Below are 17,129 nucleotides of genomic sequence, written 5' to 3'. Positions count from 1 at the left end.
TTATCGGTTTTCTTTTTTCTCTTTATTTTCCTTTTTTGGTGTTTATTTATTTATTTATTTATTTATTTATTTATTTTTTGTGAGGAAGATCAGCCCTGAGCTAACATCTGTTGCCAGTCCTCCTCCTTTTGCTGAGGAAGATTGGCCATGGGCTAACATCTGTGGCCATCCTCCTCCACTTTATATAGGACGCTGCCACAGTATGGCCTGAGCAGTGGTGCAGTGGTGCGCGCCCGGGATCCGAACCCATGAACCCCAGGCCGCCGAAGCAGAGTGCGTGCACTTAACTGCTGCACCACCTCGCCGGCACCAGTGTTTATTTATTTTGTATACCTTTTTTTTTTAGGTTTATTAAGGTATAATTGACACACAGCACTGTATAATTTTAAGGTGTTCAGCATAATGATTTTACTTATATATATTGTGAAATTATTACCACAATAGGTTTAGTTAACATCCATCATCTCATATAGATACAAAAAAAAAAAGAAAATGAAAAAAATCTTTTTTTCCTTGTGATGAGAACTCTTGAGAACTACTCTCTTAACAACTTTCAAATATGCCATACAGCAGTGTTAGCTATACTCATCAAGTTGGACATTACATCCCTAGCACTTATTTATCTTATAACTGGAAGTTTGTACCTTTTGAGAACCTTCATCTAATTCCCCCTCCCCCCACCCTCCACCTCTGGTAACCACAAATCTGATCTCTTTTTCCATGAGGTTGTTTTTTTTAGATCTCACCTATAAGTGAGATCATATAATGTTTGTCTTTCTCTGTCTGATTTATTTTACATAAAATAATGCCCTCAAGGTCCGTGAATGTTGTCACCAACGGCAGAACTTTCTTCTTTTTTTATGTCTAAATATTATTCCATTATATATATATATATATATACCACAGCTTCTTTATCTATTGATCCATTGATGGGCACTCAGATCGTTTCCATATCTTGGCTATTGTAAATAATACTGCTTTGAACATACAGGTGCAGATAGCTCCTCAACAAAGTGTTTTCATTTCCTTTGGCTATATTCTCAGAAGTGGAATTGCTAGATCATGTGGTAATTGTGTTTTTAATTTTTTGAGGAACCTCCATACTGTTTTGCACAGTGGCTGTACCAATTTACAATCCCACCAATAGTGTACAGGATTTCCTTTTTATCCACATACTTGCCAGCATTTATTATCTCTTGAATTTTTGATGTTAGTCATTCTAACAGGTGTGAGGTGGTATTTCATTTTGATTTGGATTTGCATTTCCCTTATGATTAGTGATGTTGAGCACCTTTTCGTGTACCTGTTGGCTATTTGTGTATCTTCTTTGGAAAAATGTCTATTGAGATCCTTTCCTCATTTTTTTAACTAGATTATTAGTTTTTTGCTATTGAGTTGTGTGAGTTTTTTATATATTTTGGATATTAATCCCTTATCAGATACATGGTTTTCAAATATATTTTCCCATTCCGTAAATTATCTTTACATTTTGTTGATTGTTTCTTTTCCTTTGCCGAAGCTTTTTAGTTTGTAGTCCCACTTGTATATTTTTTATTTTCTTGCTTGTGCTTTAGGTATCATATAGAAAAAAATCATTGCCAAGACCCACGTCAAGGAGCTTTTTTCCCTATGTTTTCTTCTAGGAGTCTTATGATTTCTGGTCTTACATTTAAGTCTTTAATCTATTTTGAGTTAATTTTTTGTGAGTGTTGTAAGATAGGAGTGTAGTTTCTTTCTTTTACATGTAAACATCAAATTTTTCCAACACCATTTATTGAAGAGACTTTCTTTTCTTCATTGATTATTCTCGGCTCACTTGTCAAATATTAACATTGGTTCATTTCTAGGATCTCAAATTGTTTCCAAAGGTGTGTGTCTGTTTTTATGCCAGTACCATACTGTTATGATTACTATAGCTTTTTAATATAGCTTGAAATCAGGAAGTATGATGCCTTCTGCTTTGTTTTTTCTCAGGATTGTTTCAGCTATTTGGGGTCTTTTGTGGTTCCATATAAATTTTAGGATTATTTTCTACTTCAGTGAAAAATGCCACTCAGATCTTAATAGGGATTGCATTGAATCTATATATGGCTTTGGATAGTATGGACATTTCAACAATGTTAATTCCTCTGATCTATGTACAGGGGATACCATTCCTTTTATTTGTGTCTTTTTCAATTTCTTCCATGAGTGTCTTGTAGTTTTTTTTTTTTTTTTGAGGAAGATTAGCCCTGAGCTAACATCCGATGCCAATCCTCCTTTTTTTTTGCTGAGGAAGATTGGCCCTGGGCTAACATCTGTGCCTGTCTTCCTCTACTTTATAGGGGATACTGCCACAGCATAGCTTGACAAATGGTGTGTCAGTGCATGCCTGTGATCCAAACCTGTGAAACCCGGGCCACCGAAGCAGAGCATGCACACTTAACCACTACACCACTGGGCTGGCCCCCAATGTCCTGTAGTTTTCAGAGTAGAAATCTTTCACCTCCTTGGTTAAATTTATTCCTAAGTATTTTATTGTTTTCAATGATATTGTAAATAGAATTGTATTCTCTTTTTTTCAGATAATTCTTTGTTAGTGTATAGAAACATTACTGACTCTTGTATGCTAATTTTATATCGTGCATCTTCACTGAATTCATTTATTAGATTTAACAGTTTTTTGGTGGCATCTTTGGGACTTTCCATATATAAAGTCATGTCATCTGAAAATAGAGCCAATTTTATTTCTTCTCTTCCAATGATGCCTTTTATTTCTTTTTCTTGCCTAATTGCTCTGGCTAGGACTTCCAGTACTAAGTTGAATAGGACTGGTAAGAGTGGGCATCCTTGTCTTGTTCCTGATCTTAGAAGAAAAGCTTTCAACTTTTCCCTACTGAGTATTATTTTAGCTGTGGGTTTTTCATATATGGCCTTTTTCATGTTGAGATACATTCATTCCTTCTATACCAAATTTGTTGAGTTTTTATCATGAATGGATGTTGAATTTTGCCAAATGCTTTTTCTGCGTATATTAAGATGATCCTATGAATTTTTCTTTCATTCTAATAATGTGATGTATCACATTGGTTGATTTGTGTATGTTGAATCATCCTTGCATCTCAGGGTTAAATCCCACTTGATGATGGTGAATCATCTTTTTAATGTGCTGCTGAATCCAGTTTGCTAGTATTTTAATGAGAATTTTTGTATTTATATTCATCAGGGGTATTGGCTTGTAGTTTTCTTTTGTGGTAGTTTCCTTTTCTGGCTTTGATATCAGGGTAATGGTGGCCTTGTAAAATGAGTTTGGGAGTGTTCCTTCTTCTTCAATTCTTTGGAAGAATTTGAGAAAGATTGATGTTAATTCTTCTTTAAAGGTTTGTTAAAAAGCACCAGTGAAACCATCTGTTCCTGGACTTTTTTTCATTGGGATATTTTTGGTTGTGGATTCAATCTCCTTATGAGTAACTGGTCTGTTCAGATTTTCTTTTTTTCCTGATTCAGTTATGGTAAGTTGTATGATTCTAAGAGTTTTTCCATTTCTTCTAGGTTTGTTGGTGTATAATTGCTCATAATAGCCTCTTATGATACTTTGCATTTCTGTGGTATCAGTAGTAATGTCTCCTTTTTCATTTGTAATTTTGTTGAGTTGGGTCCTCTCTCTTTTTCACTTGGTTAGGCTAGCTAAAGGTTTGTCAAATTTGCTTGTCTTTTCAGCTCTTAATTTTATTAATCTTTTCTATTTTTTTCCTGTTCTCTATTTCATTTATTTCTGCTCTTATCTTCATTATTTCCTTTTGTCTACTATCTTTGGGCTCAATTTATTCTTCTGCTGGTTCCTTGAGGCAAAGAGTTAGATTGTTTATTTGAGATCTTTCATGTTTCTTAATATAGGCATTTATTGCAATGAAATTCTCTCTCATAATGCCTTTTGCTGCATCCCACATATTTTGGTGTGTTGTATTTCCATTTTTGTTTGTCTCAAGATACTTTTTTATTTTTCCTTTAAACTCTTCTTTGACCCATTGGTTGTTCAGGAGAGTGTTGTTTAATTTCCACGTATTCATGTGTTTTCCAGTTTTCCTCCTGTTATTGATTTTTAGTTTTATATCATTGTGGTCAGAGAAGATACTTGGCCTGATTTCAGTCTTCTTGAATTTGCTAAGACTTGTTTTGTGACCTAACATATAGTCTATCCTAGGAAATGTTCCATGTGCACTTGTATTCTGAAGAATGTATATTCCGCTGTTGTTGGACAGAATGTTTTATATAAGTCTGTTAGTCCCCTTTGGTCTATGGTGTTGTTCAAATTTATTGTTTCCTTATTGATTCTCTGTCTGAATGATCTATTTCTTGTTGAGGGTCGGGTATTAAAGTCCCAACTATCATTGTATTGCTGTTTATTTCTTCTTTTAGCTCTGTCAGTTTTTGCTTTATGTATTTAGGTGCTTCAATGTTGGGTGCACGCATATTTACAATTTTTATATCTTTTTGATGGATTGACCCATTTATCATTATATAATGACCTTCTTTGTGTCTTTTACTGTTTTTGGTTTAAAGTCTGTTTTGTCTGATATAAGTATAGCTATCCTTGCTTTGTTTTGGTTACCATTTGCTTCAAATATTTTTTCCATCCCTTCACTGTCACTCTACATGTATCTTTAAGGCTAAAGTAAGTCTCTTGTAGGCAGCATATCACTGGATCTTATTTTTTCATACATTCAGCCATCCAGTGTCTTTTGATTGGATAATTTAATCTGTTTACATTCAAAGAAATTATTGATACGTAAGGACTTACTATTGTCATTTTATTAACTGTTTTCTGGCTGGTTTGTAGATCTAGTGTCCCTTGTTTCTAATTTTGCTATCTTTTTTTTTGTTTTGATGTCTTTTGGTATCAGTATGCTTTGGTTTCTTCATCATGTTCTTTTGTTTAATAGCTACAGGTTTTCCCCTTGAGGTTACCATGAGGCTTACACAAAATATCTTAAAATTATAACACCTTGTTATAAACTGATAACAGTTAACTTCAATAACATTCCTATACTTTACACTTTTACTTCTCTTCCCCCTCACATTTTAGGTTATGGATGTTACAGTTTACATATTTTTTACATTACGTAACCAATAACAGACTATGGTAGTCATGGTTATTTTTTATTATATTTGTTTTTAACCTTTTAAACTACAGTTGTAAGTGAATTATGCACTACCATTATTATATTATAGAATCTAACTTGGACTATATTTTTGCCATTACCAGTAAGTTTTATGCTACTTTCTAATGTTTTTATTATATTAATTTATGTTTTGTTATATTAATTATGTTAATTTATTTTCACTCAAATAACTCTCTTTAGCATTTCTTGTAAGGCAGGGCTAGTGGTGATGAACGCCCTCAGCTTTTGTTTGTTTGAGAAAGTCTTTATCTCTCCTTCATTTCTGAAGAACAGCTTTGCCAGGTATAGAATTCTTAGTTAACAGCTTTTTTCTTTTAACACTTTGAATATATCATCCCATTCTCTTCTGGCCTGGAAAGTTTCTGTTGAGAAATCTGCCTATCATTTTATGGGGGTTCCCTTGTATGTAACTTCTCTCTTTTCTATTGCTGCTATAAAAATCTCTCTGTGTTTGATTTTTGACAAATTAGTTATAATATATCTTGATTTAGCCCTATTCATGTTCAACCTATTTGGGGTCCTTTGGGCCTCATGCATCTGGATGTCCATTTCTCTCCCCAGGTTTGAGAAGTTTTCAGCCTGTATGGCTTTAAATATATTTTCTGTCCCATTCTCTTTTTCTTCTTTTTATGGAATTCCTATAAAGTAGATATTGTTTCTTTTGATTGTGTTTCATAAATTCCATAGGCTTTCTTCACTCTAATTAATTATTTTTTCTTTTTTTTTGGTGAGGAAGATTAGCCCTGTTCTAATATCTGTTGGCAATCCCCCTCCTTTTGCTGAGGATGATTGGCCCTGGGCTAACATTCGTGCCCATCTTCCTCTACTTTCTATGTCGGACGCCTGCCACAACATGGCTTGATAAACAGTGCATAGGTCCAAACCTGCAAAGCTCGGCCTGCTGAAACAGAGTGTGTGAACTTAACCCCTATGCCACTAGGCCGGCCCCAATGATATTTTTTCTTTGATAATTTTCTTATTCCTATCTGTGGCATTTTATTTTCCATTTAAATAAGTCCCTTTAGCATTTCTTTAAGACTGGTTTCTTGCCTTCAGTTTTTGCTTGTATGGAAAACTCTTTATCTCTCCTTCCATTCTGAATGATAACCTTGCCAGATAGCGTATTCTTGGCTGTAGGTTTTTTCCTTTCAGCACTTTGAATATATCATGCCACTCCCTTCTAGCCTGTAAGGTTTCTGCTGAAAAGTCAGCTGATAGGTTTATGAGGTTTCCTTTGTAAGTAACTTGTTGCCTTTCTCGTGCAGCTTTTAGGATTCTCTCTTTGCCTTTAATTCTTGACATTTTAATTATAATGTGTCTTGGTGTGGGCCTCTTTGAGTTCATCTTGTTTGGTGCTCTCTCTGATTCCTGTACCTGGATGTCTGTTTCCTTCCCCAGGTTAGGGAATTTTTCAGTTATTATTTCTTCAAATAAATTCTCTGCCACTTTGTCTTTCACTTCTCTTTCTGGAACACCTATAATGCAGATGTTATATGCTTGATGTTGTGTCCCAGAGGTCCCTTAGACAGTTCTTGTTCTTTTTAATTCTTTTTTCTTTTTTCTGTTCAGCTTGGGTGATTTCCTCTACTCTTTCATCTAGCTCGCGGGTCCCTTCTTCTGGGTCATCTACTGTGTCATTGATTCCCTCTAATGAATTTTTCATTTCCATTATTATATTCTTCAGCTTTCATTGATTCTTTTTTATATTTTCTAATTCTTTGTTGATGTTCTCACTGTTTTCATCTATTCTTTTCCCCGGTTCTGTGAGTATTCTTAAGATTACTAGTTTGCACTCTTTATCAGGTAGACTGTTTATCTGTCTCATTTAGTTCTTTTTTGAGAATTTGTCCTGTTCTTTTATTTAGAACATATTCCATTGTCTCCTCTTTGCCTAATTCTCTGTGCTTGTTTCTACGTATTACGTAGATCAGCTGTGTCTCCCAGTCTTGGAAATGTGGTCTTATGTAGGAGATATTTTGCAGGGCTCATCAGCATGCTCCTCTGTCATCACCCATGCTAAAAGATCCAGGGGTGTCTCCTCTGCAGGCTACCTGTGCCCTTGTCTTGTGGCAGGGTTGCTATTGCTGTACATACATGTGTAGGCTTGGCTGGCACCTAAGCTGGCTCATTGTAAGGTCCAGCCATGTGTGGCTGCTTCTAGCACACTATTGGGTGGGGCAGGCCCCCAGAACGGCAGGCTGTAAGGTCTGGTAGCACACAACTACTGCTGTTTTGCTAGTAAGTAAGTCAGGCCTCCAGTGTGGCTGGGCACTAGGCCTGGGGTTGCACAATTTCTGTAGGCCCCTGCTGTGGCTGGCTGCATGGCCCTGTGGTACTTGCTTGCCTCGGATATGTTGGTGGGTGGGACAGGCTTCTGGTTAACCACCTGCATGGCACATGTCTGTTGCCAGCTCACTTTTGGGTGGGGCAGGCCTCTGGTATGAACTGGCTATGTGGCCTCTGGTGCACGGCTGACGGGCTGGGAAGGCCCCAGGTGCAGCAGTGTGAAACCATTCCAGGCATTGGTAGGTGGGGCAGATCCACCCTATGGCTGTCTGAAAGGCCCAGTTGCACAAGTCAGTTGCAGGCTTGCTGGTGGGTTGGGCCAGTCAGTGGGCTGCTTGTTGCCTGGCTGCACTCGATTGCCTCAGGTGCTCTGGTGGGCCGGGCAGACCCCTGGGCTAACAGGCTAGAGGAAGGATTCCAATGGCATCTGCCAGCGTGTCTGTCAGCATGACCAAACTAGGTCACAATAAGGGCTGCTGCCATTTCAGTCCCTGGGGGATGGGCCCAGCCACCACCTGCTTTCCAGGGTGCGCTCCAAGCTTAGTAAGTGAGTCTCTTTTACCAAAAGACTATGCACTTCTCTATCTCGTGTTTTTGTAGTATTTTCCCAGTTGAGTGAGTGTGAGGGTGGGCCCTATAAGAGCAGGTTTTCCTTTCCTTGAAGTTCTATAGTTTTCCTGGGCGTATTTCTCATTGGTTTTCAAAGTCAGGTATTTTAGGATTTCATCTCTCTTGTGCTGAAACTAAGGGCTGGAGTGCCTAATGTGAAGCTTGACTTCCCCACTTCTCCAGGAAAATCTCTGTACCTTTGAGGTCACTCCTGATTGTGAAGTGCCACCACTAGCGTGTGTCTTTTTTCCTCAGTAGGCCTGTATCTCTGCCTTTTCCACCCCTCTTTGTGCTATCCCTTGTTGTGGAGGTTCTTTGTATCCAGTTTTCAGATCTCTCTCAGAGGAAATTGTTCCACAGGTAGTTGTAGGTTTGTTGTGTTCATGGGAGGAGGTGAGTTCAGCATCCTCCTATGCCTTCATCTTCCAAACTCTGAAAACTTTAAAATAGAATATCCAGCATATGCATAGAATTGTCTTTATAACAGAAAGATTTTTGAAATCAAATAAATGCTTTTTTTGTATATTCCATGTGTGACTATATAAAAATAGACTAAATTGTCTTAAACATGATAGCTTGCTGTTAAGAATTTCATAGTCTATGTAGTTTTTTTTTTATTTTTTGTTTATTGCATAGTCTAGCAGAAATATTACAGCAGAGTTACATGTAGTGTCTAAATTGTATAAAATGAAGTAAAGTAAAAATTCCTTAAATTTTCCATAAATGTAACTATATACATACCTTCCTGGGAATGTATAACCATTTACAGTAACGTGTATATATAATATATAATTAATATTCTGATTTTGATATCTATTTTAAGTATAATTTTTCATGAGAAAAATAAATGTGTTATAGTTAGATTCATAAACTTTAACTATTCATATGATATGACTCCAATTTACATCCAAATAAGTGTGCTACCTCCTTTAGTGTATCCACTCTTAGTCAAGAGAAGCAAATTTCCAACATTAGGTACTTCCTTGCATTCACATTCAAAGTTTTGACTCTCCAACTCTCCATTACTTGGAGCAGGCCAAGCACTTGGTCAGGCAGTTTTATGATTGCCATAAAAGACTATTCCAGCAATCTCCATACTGTCTCTGTCTAGTTCTTTTCTATCTCATGCATAAGACCTTTCTATAGAAATATGTTTTATATTCCTCTTCTCAATTCCTCCCTCCCCAACCTAGTTCCAAGCCTAGATTACCTCTTGCCTAAACTATTATAAAAGTTTCCATATTTTTTCAATTCGCTATAAACATTTAGTCTAATTAACCATCTTAATGTATAAAAATACAGTTCTGACCATACAACTCATCTGCTTAAAAACCTTCAATGGCTTCTCATTTTCTACAGAATTAGATATAAATGTACCCTGGCATTCATGACCTCCACAAAGTGACCCCAACTCCCTTTCTAGTTACAGTTCAACTGACCATTCTCAAGCACACCCTATCCTTTTATTCCACTGTGCTCGTGCCATTCCTTTTCCTTGGGAAGCTCTCTTTTTTATTTCTATCAAAATTCTCCTCATCTTGTAAGGTTCAGCTGAGATATCAATCCTCAAGTTGATGTAATTTTGCCATATCTTGAACTCCTATTGTACTTCATTTATTTTACCTGCCATATGACACTTATCATAGTTTTCTTTGTATTAAACTCATTCATGTACCTGTCTTATCTCTCCCTCTCAGATCATACTTCTTGCCCTCCAGGAAATTATGTTTTACCCATCTTTTTATTTCCTGTAGCGCCTAAAACAGTGCTTAGTACAGAAGAAATGCCTGATAAATATTTGAACAGAATTCAAATTCCTTACCCTGAAAAGTTACCTTTACTTATTTCAATGACTTTCAATTTGTCAAAAAGTTTTTGAAGTTCTCTTACAATTGCTTTAAGGGCCTGTGGGATTACTTTAAATGCTTTCAGTGGTGACAAATCTCCATCATTTGAGGGAAAGTTTGATTTTGGAAAATAGTCAGAATTTATTCTGTGTCACATTTAGTGAATAATATGGATGTTCAATCTGAGCTGTTATATTTTCACTTAAAACAAAGAGAATATGAAGTAATGAGACAGAATTTCTGAGTGAGTCATGAACTGACACTTCAAAAGAAAAGTTCCTAAAATGCTTTCAACAACGGTAACATCATTGTAATGACTTTCTAACTACCTAAGTTTTCTAGTTTGAAACATACAGTACTCACTTGGATGTGTAAGTTTAATATATTTGTTAAATCCATCTTGTCTCCCTGTAGATTCATTTTGCAGCTTTCCAAACCAGGGTGTTAAAGAATGTGTTTGGAATTTAAATGATAAGTATATTACCCTGCTCATTTGAAAAACTGTATTTTATAGCTTCTGGTGAGGGAGAAACCTTGTCATCACTATTGCACTCAACGAAACTTCCCAAATTTGAGGGAAACATATTTATACAGTACTATGACTCAAAAAAGCCTACAAATTTAGCTACTATGCCTGCTCCTGAGTTTTACCAGAAACCTAACGAACTGAAGAATAGATTTGAAGTAAACAATAGAGGGTAGTTGAATATAGCATTTGAGTATCACCTAACTGGCACCACAGAATTACAAAACAAAAAAGTGAAACAATCTCTTCCCAAATTGCATGGAATTTATAATATTTAAATATTAATGTATAATATACATTTTCTTGGTTACATAAAATTGACTTAAGCAGGAAACTCCATTTTATATTCTCAAAATGTATAATGTCCATGTTTAAAGAAATTCAATTACCATGTTTATTATATGTATCATTTCATTATTTCATAGGAAACTTTTCAGTAGTTACTGGTTTATGGGTTTTTTGTAATTCATTTGGTTTAACATATTTTCTCTAGCAACTTCATATAGCGAGTTTTAAATTATCCTCACTAATAGATGGGAATATGTGCCTAGATAATCCAAAATAGTTGGATATCTCTATTTTTTCAATAGTATATTATGTGATTATTTTAGTAGATTTGCTTCCTTCATTGAGGCCAGCAATCAATTTAATTTGCAAATATTATATCATATACAAAGTATTGGTGGAAGAACAAGAAAGTATACATTTTGAGGAATTTTTCCACAGAAATTTTATCACTCTCAGTTCACCATTTAAATAAATCAAATATTCAAACCTCCTCATTACCCTCAAGAATTCTAGTTAATTGCCATTTTACTGTAATTGGATTTTAGCTTGAGTGAAAGTATTCTTAAATTTTTTCCTTAAAAGTATTATTTGGAATTTATGTCATTTTAGCCTGTCCATAGCATATTGGTATAGTTTGAACTCAAAATAAAACTCAAGTCTAGTTGTCAGGGACAGTAATAATTTATCTGAATTTGAATAATTGAGGATAATACTTTGCAATTTACATTGACTGTTTGATCATCACTCCTTATCAGTAGGCATAATACTGATTCATAGGCCATCACTGAATATAATTTATCAAAAACAGTAAATGTTTTATTGAATACCACATTCCCACCACCACCACTTAGCAAGGCTAATTTGACTTGTCAGTCTCTCAGGAGACATGTGTTTGGGAGAAATGGAGAGGGCAAGTGGAGAGCTTGGAGTACTCCCCAATCCTTGTGTGTCTCAGGAAAAGTATGGTTAAGTCCAGGCTAACCGGAGCCACAACTCACAAGACCATCTTGGTATCAGTAAATACACCCCAGAATCTGACTGGAGTAGCACCTATCTCCTTGAGTGGCAATGCTGATATAATAAGGTGTTGCTGGCTATTAGCCTTAGAAGTTTCTACTTAAAAAAGGGACTTGCAGTTATGTAGGATGAATAAGTCTAGAGAGTTAATATACAGCATAATGACTATAGTTAATAATTAAATTATTGTAACTCATTCCACAGAGTGCTGCATTTTTATTATAATAATTTTATTATCCGTAGGTTTACAAGTGATACTTCCAGGCCCTAACAATATCCTAGAAATTTTCATGAATTTCCAGGAGAACTTTGCACCACATCTAAAATTTCTCCATAAAGGAAAGTTCTTTAAATCAGTTGTGTTCAATAAAGAAACAGCATTATCTATACGGGAGATATGCTCTGAATGCAGACCTATCTTGACCTCTTGCATGAATTCTTTGGTATTGATCAACATTCCAAGTAGTGTCAATGCATACCTTACTGAGATTCCATTTGTTGTTTCCGCAGATTTCAGGAAACCTTACTGTGCCTTGGATTACAGGGTGTTCTAGAAAAAGAGCAGTAAGTAATCTTTCATTTAAAGAAGCAAATGGGTTTTCCCCTGTGTTGTTAGTAGAAATGCCATTGAGAAAATTGTCATGATATTTGTAAAGTTGGCAAAACTGAAGTTCAATAAGACTACATTATCTCAAAAGACATATTTTGAAATAATATTTGTATATACTACAAAGGTAACCTTAAATAAAATGCAATAATCAGCACACTATAATCTTTGAACAGGTTATTGAAGTTTTAATTCAAAGCTAATTCATAAACTATCCTAATTTTTCTATTTCTAATTAGCCCAGTGAATTTGATCATATAATTGAATCATGATTGATATAAACATCTCAATCAACATTAAATAATTTACATTACCATTTATTATTAGTGCATTTCAGCGTTTAGAAGTGAAGAGTAATTAATATTTTAACAATCTCATTTTGTTTTTCTGGCTTTCTACTACAACTGTTGTGATTTTTATAATATAAATATAACAGAACTTCATTAAAATTGTGTTTTCTCAATTTCATTCAGTTGGTCTGTGTAGGACCCATAAATCTGCATTTTTACAAGTACTCCAGAAGATTTTGATGTAACTGGTCCATAGATGGAGAACTATTAAAAGATTTTTACCATAAAAGAGACATGAGTTAGACTTTTAGAAAGATAACTCAAGTTACTATATGGTAGATAGGTTTGGGGATAATAACTGAAGCTAGAACTTTAATACTGGACAGGATTATGTAAACTCTTCCTTCTCTTCCCCACAAAGTAGAACTATAAATGATAAAAGTTATGCAGGAGGCCACCAAATTAGAACTCTGAAAGATGGAAAGAAAACAACTGGTTAGGGACTCCAGGACTTGGAGGAACTATAGGGTATTTTGTCCCCCACTTAACAACAGAAAGTGACTCAGGCCAGGCAATTCATGACCCTCAATCTAACAAGAGAAGACATCTAGGGTAGGCTCATTCCTCCTGATGGTAGGATGGGAGTCACACAAACGTCATGAAGTGAGACTGGCAACATTGGCAAAGAAGATCAATTGGAAGCCTCAGTGACAATAAGCAGTCAGGGCAAGTGCTTTCCTTCCCTGCTGGACCTGAACCTCTCCTCCCTTACCTAAAGACACAAGGCAACAATGCCAAGGAAGATACTGCCACAAAAAGCAGCCTGGCCTGGGAAGTCTCTTTGTCTCTGTAGGTCAGAGAATTCTTTTTCCCCACCTAGAGATGCAGATGGATTGGTTAGCACCAACAAGAGTGATCAAGACACCCTAAGTGGCCCAGCCCAGGAAGTGTGCTATTTATCCCTGGGGGATGGAGAATCTGTTTTACCACCTAGAGACACTGGTCTGGCTGTGTGCCACCAACAGGAGGGATCTCCTCACAATAATTGCCTGCGTTGAAGAATGTCCTTCTGTTCCCTCAGGTGGCAGCAGTAGGGATCAGTGGAAGCCCAAGTGGAACCAGATAAATCAAGCAAATTAAAATAACAACAAAAATAGTCTGAAAATTAAAGTATTATTGGAACCACAACTCATAAAAGTAGGCCAGGATTTGTGTGCTAAACATAACAGGTGATGGTCTGATAGAATGAAAAGATCTAAATAAGACCAAAAATCTCCTAACATAGTGGCCAAAGTTTCCAGGATACAGTCAAAAATCACCCATCATACCAAGAACCAGGAAAATCACAGCTTGAATGATAACAGACAATCAACTGACATGAACGCTGAAATGAATTAGGTATCTGGATTATCTAAAAAGGATTTTAGATCATCCATTATAAAAATGCTTCAAGAAGCAATTACAAATTATCTTGAAACCAATGAAAAAATAGAAAATCTCAAGAAAGCAATCAATGTTATAAAAGAATCAAATGAGAATTATAGAATTGAAAACTACAATAACTGAAATGAAAAAGTTGCTGAATGGCTCAATATTTGAGTGGTGATAAAAGAAGATAGAATCAATGAACTTAAGGAGAGATTGATAGAATTTACTCAGTTGGAACAATAAAGAGAAAATAGACTGAAAAATAATAAACAGAGCCTCAGAATCCTGTGGGGCAATAACAAAAGATTCAATATTTGTACCACTGGAGTTCCACAAGAAAAGGAGAAAAAGAATGGGACTGAAAGAATATTCAAAGATATAATGGCTGAAAACTTCCCAAATTTGGAAAAAATAACATGAGCCTACAGAGTCAGGAAGCTGAGTGATCTCCAAGAAGGTAAATGCAAAGAAATCCACAACAGACACGTCATAATTAAACTTCTGAAAACTAAAGATGAAGAAAAAAATCTTGAATGCAGCCAGAGAGAAATGATGCATTATCTATAGGAGGACACCAATTCAAATGACAATAGATTTCTCATCTGAAACCCTGGAGGCCAGAAGGCAAACATTTTCCACATGTTGAAAAATGACTGTCAACTGATCATTCTGTGTTTGGCAAAACTATCCTTTAGGAATGAAAAAAAAATAAAGACATTCTCAGATGAAAGAAAACTAAAAGAATTTGTTGATAGCAGACCTACTCTAAAAGAATGACTAAAGGAAGTTCTTCATGCAAAAAGAAAATGATAGAAGAAGGAATCTTGGGGCACCAGGAAGGAATAAATAACAAGAGAAAGAGCAGAAATATGCCTATCTTATTCCTCATGGATTTTCAACATCATATTTGATGATTGAAATGAAGGTTATAGCACTATCTGTCTGATACTCAAGAAAATGATACTTAAAACTTGGGAAAGTAAAAGCCTCTAAACAGAAGCAAGGTTGTCAAACTTCACTGGGAGTGGTAAAATACTGATACCAGTACGCTATGACAAGTCATATTATGTGTCTTATAATAGCCAGAACAACCACTACAAAAACTGTACAAAATGATACACTCAAAAACACATAAGATAAACCAAACCGGAATCCTAAAAATGTTCAAATAACACATACGAAAGCCAAAAAATCAGAAACACAAGAATGCAAAACAGAGGAAACAGAAAAAAAATAATAAAATGACAGATGTATGCCATAACATATCAATAATTATGTTAAATATAAATATACCAAGTAAAAGATAGATATTGGCAAAGTGGATAAAAAAACAGCAACCCAATTTCATGCTGTTTATAAGAAACTCACATCAAATTCAGTAGCATAGGTAGGTTGAAAGTTAAAAGATAGGGAAAAATATATGATGCAAACATTAATTGTAAAAAGCGGGAGTGAATGACTATGTTAATATTGGATAAAATAAACTTTAGAACAAAGAAAATTACTAGAGACAAATAGGGCATTACATAATGCAAAGTGATCAATCCACTAGGAAGACATAACAATCCTAAAAGTGTACACGTGAAGCAGCAGAGCTTCAAAATACATGAAGCAAAAACTGATAGAGCAGAAAGGAGAAATAGACAAATCTACAATTATAGATGGAGACTTGAACACCCTCTTCTCAGAAACTGATAAAACCACTAGACAGAAATTAAATAAAGACAAAGAAGATTTGAACAACACAATCAACCAACAAGATCTAATCAAAATATATAAGACCTCAGCATCATGGTGAGTAAGTTGTTCCCTTTGTTTCTCCCCTCTAAGTTACAAGCAATCAGACATCCATTGATCAACAAAGGACTCCCTACACAGCACAACAAAATGCCTGAGAGATCCATGCATCTATACATCTGAATGCGGGTGGACTAGACATCCAAGAAGCAGTGGAACTAGGGGAAGAGCCCTCTCTCCATTCCCAGCAGTGGCGATCCAAAATGCAGATTCTCACAGTGGTGCAGGTATCTGCAAACAGAGGATGCAGGGGAAGACATGGCACTTGCAGCTTACTCTTCCCCCCCTCCCCAGCAGTGCCAGGTGGTACACATGTCCAGAGGATTCAGGACACAGAGTAGAACCACTGACCCAGTCTGCCCTAACTCATCTGGCAGTGGCCTGGATTTCCCAACAGTGGGGACAGTATTTGAAAAGTGGATTTTGCCAGTTGCTGCAGGGCACCTTGACCTAAGTTTTCAAAACACACTGGCTACTGCCAGTGACCAGAGGCTGCACAAGTGAGCAAAAATGACACAGCCAGCTTAGCCCCCTGCCCATCTTAAGTGGTGGCCGGTGAAATCTTAGAACTGAGGCTTAAGGAACCACAGCAAAACCCATGATCCAGCCCCCAGCGGTAGCACCCCCAACTCTGGCTCTACCAGCACCAGGGGCTTCATACAAGTCCCTGGGTCTGTGGGCCCCCAGCAGTGACAGCAATACCCATGAACCCAGTGCTTCTGGCAGCAGTGCTGCCAGCACCCCCAGATAACCCAGGAGCAGCAGTACAGGTGGTGTATGGTGTGGCAGCATCTGAGCCAATGGAGAGCCTATAGAGAGCCACTGGGGAACATGAGACCCAGTCGACCCTGGAATCAGCAAAAGTCCTCACAGCCTGGTGACCCCAGTGGTGACACTTGAGACTGCAGTGACATCACAAGCAGCAAGACACCATCAACCTGAGAGGCACAAGCACCACAAGGAGGGCATGGATTACACCTATAGCAGAGGCAGTGGAGGGTGGAAAGGAAAGACTCTCAAATACAACCAGAAGAAGCTCAGAACCAAACTAACCAAAGCCTTGCCTAAACAAGAAAGATTATTAATACTGCAAATGTTCGGGCAATGGATCAACTTGTCCAGTACCATGAAGAACTACAATAACACAGCAGAACAGAAAGAAAATGACAACTCTCTAGAAACCAAACTTGAATTCACAGAAGATTACAATCTAACTGACATAGAATTCAAAATAGCTGGCATAAAGAAACTCAACGGGTTACAAGACAGCTC

General features: G+C 36.5%; 1 protein-coding gene across 7 annotated transcripts in view; it reads left to right on the top strand.

Moving 5' to 3' along the window:
- Positions 1-17,129, top strand: part of HDX (highly divergent homeobox) — a 180,598-nt gene that overhangs the window by 40,270 nt on the left and 123,199 nt on the right. For all 7 annotated transcript variants that reach the window (XM_058536267.1, XM_058536269.1, XM_058536263.1 and 4 more), the window contains one exon: positions 12,246-12,299. In XM_058536267.1, the coding sequence (XP_058392250.1) occupies positions 12,246-12,299 (54 nt within the window). The remainder of the gene's footprint in view (positions 1-12,245; positions 12,300-17,129) is intronic.

The sequence above is a fragment of the Diceros bicornis genome, chromosome X (genome assembly GCF_020826845.1).
Source record: "Diceros bicornis minor isolate mBicDic1 chromosome X, mDicBic1.mat.cur, whole genome shotgun sequence".
Lineage (NCBI taxonomy): Eukaryota > Metazoa > Chordata > Mammalia > Perissodactyla > Rhinocerotidae > Diceros > Diceros bicornis.
The sequence above is the reverse complement of the archived record's forward strand: the minus strand, read 5'-3'. Positions and strand labels throughout refer to the sequence as shown.